The sequence below is a fragment of the Sinocyclocheilus rhinocerous genome, unplaced genomic scaffold (genome assembly GCF_001515625.1).
Source record: "Sinocyclocheilus rhinocerous isolate Xijiao unplaced genomic scaffold, SAMN03320098_v1.1 scaffold1041, whole genome shotgun sequence".
In the NCBI taxonomy this organism is placed as follows: Eukaryota; Metazoa; Chordata; class Actinopteri; order Cypriniformes; family Cyprinidae; genus Sinocyclocheilus; species Sinocyclocheilus rhinocerous.
Window position 1 is genome coordinate 40,649 of NW_015637595.1, and position 8,168 is coordinate 48,816.

At 32.2% G+C, this 8,168-nt stretch overlaps 1 protein-coding gene across 1 annotated transcript in view; it reads left to right on the plus strand.

The window, feature by feature from the left end:
- The window catches only part of LOC107749232 (SH3 domain-containing RING finger protein 3-like), a 62,953-nt gene that overhangs the window by 36,585 nt on the left and 18,200 nt on the right, over window positions 1-8,168 (plus strand). Inside the window, exons 5-6 of the mRNA XM_016564326.1 lie at window positions 1,312-1,602; window positions 4,607-4,710. Coding sequence (XP_016419812.1) covers window positions 1,312-1,602; window positions 4,607-4,710 — 395 coding nt within the window. The remainder of the gene's footprint in view (window positions 1-1,311; window positions 1,603-4,606; window positions 4,711-8,168) is intronic.

Consider the following 8,168-nt stretch of genomic DNA (forward strand, 5'->3'; position numbering starts at 1 on the left):
TCGTTTCTCCGATCACAAATGCAGACATGGTTTTATGTTTACGCGGCGCGATGCAACGCAACGCGTAAAAAGACAGTAAAAGTCATTATAATCCATAATTATTTCCCCACTGGATGCAACAAATGCCTCGTTTATATTGGGTTTTAATGTTTTTGTCTCGTTGCTCTGGCCGGGACATGGCATCAATAGTATGGTGAGGGGCGTAACATTTCTGTCTCACGCTTGAGGTATTCGGCCAATCACAACGCACTGAATAGCTGGCCAATCACAGCACACCTCGCTTTTCAGACCGATGAGCTTTGTAAAAATCGACGCGTTTCAGAAAGGCGGGGCATAGAGGAGAAACAATAATGTACAGTATGTGGAAAATAATGTGTTTTTTTAACCTTAAACCGCGTAAACACATTTCTTTACACCAAATACACAAAATAATGTTCTTTTTAGCAACATCATATGACCTCTTTAAACTGTAATTTATTTCTGTGATGCGCAGCTGTATTTTCAGCATCATTACTCCAGTCTTCAGTGTCACATGATCCTCAGAAATCATTCTAATATGCTGATTTGCTGCTCGAGAAACATTTCTGATTATTATCAATGTTGAAAACAGTTGTGCTGCACAATATTTTTGTGGAAACTGATACATTTTATTTTTCAGGATTCATAGATGAATAGAAAGTTCAAAAGAACAGCATTTATTTGAAATGGAAAACTTTTGTAACTTTTAATCAATTTAATGCAGCCTTGTTAAATAAAAGTATTAATTTCTTTTTCTTTCTTTCTTTTTTTAATGTCTTTGCTTCCTTAAAAATATTGGGCAGCACAACTGTTTTTAACATTGATAATAATCAGAAATAATTTCTGAAGGATCATGTGACACTGAAGACTGGAGTAATGATGCTGAAAACTCAGCTGCGCATCACAGAAATCAATTGGATGCTCATAAAAAGGTAATTTTTCAAAGTAATTTTTTTCAATTCATTTTTGCTGCATGGTTAAAAATATACGCTATTTTAGTTCCCGTCACTCCACAACAAATAATTTAAACTGAACAATATTTGGAACGGAACAAGAATGAAAAAATTAAATTATAGTGTAACTTTACATATAAAATAAAAACACAAATTATAGTTCCATTCATTATAAACAACATATAAATGTTGTCAAAATTAATTTATTTAAAGTGAAACTAAAACCGTGCTGAGCTCACCTCTCTCATTTCAAATGTCAAATAAATGCAGCCTTGCTGAGCAGAAGAGACTATTGCTGTAAGTATAAAACAACCCTGTGGACTGCTCTGTTTGTCCTCAGCTGAATGAAACGGCGAAGCAGCTGATGGAGATGGACAAACCGTCGGCGAGCGCAGAAGCCGTCAGCTGTAACGGGAACGGCGCGCACACACACGCGGAGGGGAAGAAGAACGCCAAGAAGCGGCACTCGTTCACGGCGCTCAGCATGACGCAGCGCTCGGCTCAGGTGATGGAAAACAACCGGCACTCGATGGAGATCAGCGCACCTGTGCTCATCAGCTCCTCAGACCCCCGCGCCGCCGCTCGCATCGCAGACTGCCCACACCTGTCTTCCAGCGCACCTGCCACACAGGTACAGACACACACACCTGTCTTCCAGCGCACCTGCCACACAGGTACAGACACACACACCTGTCTTCCAGCGCACCTGCCACACAGGTACAGACACACCTGTCCGCTTCACATTCACTCCACAATCTATAGAAACAACGAAAACCATTCACTTTATTGCATTGACACATTTTTCCCCAAATTCTCATGGAAAAGCAAAACAAACAAATAAATACGTAAATAAATACATATTTATATATAATACATAAAAAATATGAATACTATTATTATTCATATAAATTATTATATCTATAGTGTATGTGTGTATATATATATATTACAGTATATATAACTACAGTATAATAGTTTTTGATAATATTTTGCATTTAATTATTATATTTTCCGCTTTCATGTTCGTTTTAGTTCGTTTTAGAAATTATTGTTTTTGTCATTTTTATTAGTTTAGTTTTTATTAAATAAATTTTTATTTCAGTTTTAGTTATTTTAGTACATTAAGTTTAACTAAATGCAAATTAGAAGTGCCTTGTAGTTTTATTTTATTCTTTTATTTTATTCAGTTTAGATTTATTTTATTTCAAATAACATGTTTAATGGTTTTAGTTTTAGTGCATTTAATTATTATATTTTCCGCTTTCATGTTCGTTTTAGTTCGTTTTAGAAATTATTGTTTTTGTCATTTTTATTAGTTTAGTTTTTATTAAATAAATTTTTATTTCAGTTTTAGTTATTTTAGTACATTAAGTTTAACTAAATGCAAATTAGAAGTGCCTTGTAGTTTTATTTTATTCTTTTATTTTATTCAGTTTAGATTTATTTTATTTCAAATAATATGTTTAATGGTTTTAGTTTTAGTTAACTGTAACAACCAGTGCTGTGTGTGTGTGTGTGTGTGTGTGTGTGTGTGTGTGTTTCTGCTCATGATTGGAGTAAATAATGAAAGATTGATTAAAAAGATTTAAAAGGTTGATTAAATTGTTAATATTTGTTATTGATTGTTTAATGTTTTCCATAATAAATTTGTATTAAATACATTTGTATTAAATGTAAATCCAGAAAAAATAAAAAAGACAACACAATTTGTGGAAAATAAACAAACAAATAAATAAATAATCAATCAATCAATCAATCAATCAATCAATCAAGAACAATTAAAATGGGAAAAAAATGAATTATAGGATGAAGTAAAGTGAATTTCATAGGGCCCTAAAATTTAATTTTTTAAAATCTTTTAATAAATTGTTGTTAAATTTTCATGTTTCATGCTTAAAGTGTTTCATGCTAAAAGTTTCATGCTTTTTGATTTCTAAAATTCAATTAAGCAATTAACTGAACTGAAGATACTTTATGATCAAGTGTGTTTGGCTTGCAATGATTTTGAAGTGTTTTATTTGCCCGACGTGAAGCTTACTGAAGATCAGACTAGTTTCATTAATTGTCCTTGTCTCATGACTATGAGAGAGTTCAGATGATTTAATAACAAGATTGGTTCATTTATGTGATTCAGCTCAATCTGTGCATTTCAGTGAGTCAAATCAAATGAATCTGATTCAATGATTCATTCACACCATTACTCAAAAATTATCACTGAAGTCTCTGTGTGTCATTTTATTTATTTATGTAGTACGTTAGTAGATATATCTGTAGGTCAATATTGCTGTTTATGACTATTGTATTGTTATATTGTTACATATCAATACAAATGATTAAATATGATTCTTTCTATGGTTATTATAGTTAACTAAAACTAAATCCATAAAAACATTTGTTACTTGAAAAAAATTTTTTTATATTAACTGGGAAAAGGACGTTGCAATAATTGTGGCTAACATGAACTAGAGAAGCATTTATTTCACAATGAGATTTTCCCCCCACTTTCAATTGTTTTACTTCAGTGATAGGTTAGAATTTTGTGAATTTTTTGAATGAAAGATCAAAAGGATAAACAATGCAGATTTATTTTCACAGCCGCCTTTGCTCATATTTACCAAAGGTGCCAATATTAGTGGGCGGCACTGTAAATGTCAAGTCAAAATGAAATTATAATAATAAAACTACAATAAAAATTTATAAAAACTATATACACAGTAAATAAAAATAAACTAACTCTTGGTTGACCATCAATTTATGATGACGTCACTAAAACGACAGAAACACTACAAAATTACTAAAAATTAAAATTAAAATGGAAGATACAAAAATAAAAAACGAATTGAAAATATTAAAAACAGCTATAACAATATCTCATTGATATTGAAATAACTCAGATTCCTTCTTTATTGAAAAAAGTGTGAAAGCATGCCTTGATTATTTGAACTCAAATTTTGCTGTATTTTTCTTCTTTTATGAAACATTTTTAATCTATTTGACTATTATGACTGACTGATTCAAATCGCATTTTCAGAGTAAATAGAGAGTTATGGAGTTATGTATGTGTATATATATATATATATATATATATATATATATACACATACATAACTCCATAACTCTCTATTTACTCTGAAAATGCGATTTGAATCAGTCAGTCATAATAGTCAAATAGATTAAAAATGTTTCATAAAAGAAGAAAAATACAGCAAAATTTGAGTTCAAATAATCAAGGCATGCTTTCACACTTTTTTCAATAAAGAAGGAATCTGAGTTATTTCAATATCAATGAGATATTGTTATAGCTGTTTTTAATATTTTCAATTCGTTTTTTATTTTTGTATCTTCCATTTTAATTTTAATTTATTTTAGCTGCATACGGCCTCTTGACCTCTGACCTGGGCTCAGCTGGTTGGTCCCAGTAAGAGCGTTAGGCTCCATTAGTGTTCGGAGGTCAAAGGTCAACATGAGAACCCGTGAGGGTGAATCTCTGGAGTTTTGTCTGAGTGAAACAGACGGATCATGTAGAGTCCCAAGGTGCATTTACAACTCCCATAATGCATCCTGTCAGCAGCTGCAGGAGCCCGTTAGTGACACACTCAGAATCTCCATCATGTTCTGATCCATTGTCTTCACAGGACTCTTCAATCACAGCAAACTCGGGAGCTTCAGTTCCGCCGCGCGTCACGTCAACAACCGGAGAGCTGCTCGCTGCCGCTAAAGTCCAGCTGCCTCTCAACATGTGAGTCCAGATGATTTAATGCAGCGCTCCACACACTCCAGTACTGAAATATCCCAGGTGCGGTAAAATACACTTTATTTCAGTACACTTGGTACACCTCCATAAAGTGTTCTATTTCTGTTCTTAATATACTAAAAATTATTCTTTAGTACTTCTTAAGATAATCTTAAGAGCATCTAAGGTTACTCAACTGTGCTATTTTGGGACACCATGAATATGAAATATTATGTGAGCCTGGAGCTTAAGTCGCTGGGGTATATTTGTAGCAATAGCCAACAATACATTGTATGGGTCAAAATTATACATTTTTATTTTATGCCAAAAATCATTAGGATATTAAGTAAAGATCATGTTCCATGAAGATATTAAAGATGATTTTCTCAATATTTAGATTTTTTTGCACCCTCAGATTCCAGATTTTCAAATAGTTGTATCTCGGCCAAATATGATGCATAAATCTCAATTTAAAAAAATTGACCCTTATGACTGGTTTTGTGCTCCAGGGTCACAAATGTGATTTTAACACACTTTCTCTGTAAAACAAAAAGTATTTAGTACACTTGTAGTACAATTGAAACCATCTTTCATACACTTTTAAATATACTCATCATGCACAGAAACTATGCTTATTAATTATTTAAAATATAAGATTCATATATAATTAATATACACAAAATGTATTTATAATGTATTGCCCACGTGTTTTATAGATTAAATAATTAATTTCAAATGTATTGTAATTATGTCAACGTTCCCTATGATACTTAACTACGTTTATGGTGTCTTTAAATAGTACAGTCAAGTACACTATTACTGTGTCATTAGTGGCACTTTCTTCTACAGTAAAAATATAGCACTTCAAGTACTTTATGCTAAAAATGCTAAAAGTGTTAAATTGTGAATGTTGGTACACATCTAAACACATATAAAGTAATAATCCAATCATGTCAATCATGTGCATTTATAGCAGCCTAAGCACAGTAACCTATAGGGTTTTACATTAGTAATACATTTCTACTGTATTTGTCATGAAAATCCAAATAGAACTTAGTGATACTATATAGAAAAATCCACAAAAATTTGATCGTAGCACACTTTTAAGCAATGCAATTATAAAACACTGACTACACTTAAAATCAGTTTAAGTGTTAATGCTAATTAGTGTATTGATATTAAGTGTACTTAAGTGGCACAGTTGGAAAAATTTACTTATAACTATTACATTACTAATATATTTTAAATAAAATTAATTCAAATTTAAACTTAGGATAACTATATAAAAGTGTACTAACAATGAACTAATTTTTAAATCATTCAAAGCACACTTTTAAGAAATATACTAATACAACTCCTGTATATTTTTGCGGTAGTATACTTTATTTCAATGCACTAAAAATCGAGTGTGAATGTGAGTGTGAGGTGTGTGTGTGTGTGTGTGTGTGTGTGTGTAGGGACATTTGGTCCTCACAATGTAGCATAAACAAGAACACACTCTCTCTCTCTCACACACACACACACACACACACACACACACACACAAACACACTCTCACACACACACACACACACACACACACTCAAACTCACACCCACACACACACTCACATACTCACACTCAAACACACACACACTCAAACACACACACACTCAAACACACACAGACTCTCAAACACACACACACACTCACACTCAAACACACACAGACTCTCAAACACACTCACACTCAAACACACACAGACTCTCAAACACACTCACACACTCACACTCACACACACACACACTCACACTCACACTCACACACACACAAAAGCAGTGTTAAGTCGCTGGGGTATATTTGTAGCAATAGCCAACAATACATTGTATGGGTCAAAATTATAGATTTTTCTTTTATGTCAAAAATCATTAGGATATTAAGTGAAGATCATGTTCCATGAAGATATTTTGTAAATTTCCTACCGTAAATATATCAAAACTTAATTTTTGATTAGTAATATGCATTGCTAAGAACTTCATTTGAACAACTTTAAAGATGATTTTCTCAATATTTAGATTTTTTTGCACCCTCAGATTCCAGATTTTCAAATAGTTGTATCTCGGCCAAATATGATGCATAAATCTCAATTTAAAAAAATTGACCCTTATGACTGGTTTTGTGCTCCAGGGTCACAAATGTGATTTTAACACACTTTCTCTGTAAAACAAAAAGTATTTAGTACACTTGTAGTACAATTGAAACCATCTTTCATACACTTTTAAATATACTCATCATGCACAGAAACTATGCTTATTAATTATTTAAAATATAAGATTCATATATAATTAATATACACAAAATGTATTTATAATGTATTGCCCACGTGTTTTATAGATTAAATAATTAATTTCAAATGTATTGTAATTATGTCAACGTTCCCTATGATACTTAACTACGTTTATGGTGTCTTTAAATAGTACAGTCAAGTACACTATTACTGTGTCATTAGTGGCACTTTCTTCTACAGTAAAAATATAGCACTTCAAGTACTTTATGCTAAAAGTATACTTACTGTTAAATTGTGAATGTTGGTACACATCTAAACACATATAAAGTAATAATCCAATCATGTGCTATTAGTGCATTTATAGCAGCCTAAGCACAGTAACCTATAGGGTTTTACATTAGTAATACATTTCTACTGTATTTGTCATGAAAATCCAAATAGAACTTAGTGATACTATATAGAAAAATCCACAAAAATTTGATCGTAGCACACTTTTAAGCAATGCAATTATAAAACACTGACTACACTTAAAATCAGTTTAAGTGTTAATGCTAATTAGTGTATTGATATTAAGTGTACTTAAGTGGCACAGTTGGAAAAATTTACTTATAACTATTACATTACTAATATATTTTAAATAAAATTAATTCAAATTTAAACTTAGGATAACTATATAAAAGTGTACTAACAATGAACTAATTTTTAAATCATTCAAAGCACACTTTTAAGAAATATACTAATACAACTCCTGTATATTTTTGCGGTAGTATACTTTATTTCAATGCACTAAAAATCGAGTGTGAATGTGAGTGTGAGGTGTGTGTGTGTGTGTGTGTGTGTGTGTGTAGGGACATTTGGTCCTCACAATGTAGCATAAACAAGAACACACTCTCTCTCTCTCACACACACACACACACACACACACACACACACACAAACACACTCTCACACACACACACACACACACACACACTCAAACTCACACCCACACACACACTCACATACTCACACTCAAACACACACACACTCAAACACACACACACTCAAACACACACAGACTCTCAAACACACACACACACTCACACTCAAACACACACAGACTCTCAAACACACTCACACTCAAACACACACAGACTCTCAAACACACTCACACACTCACACTCACACACACACACACTCACACTCACACTCACACACA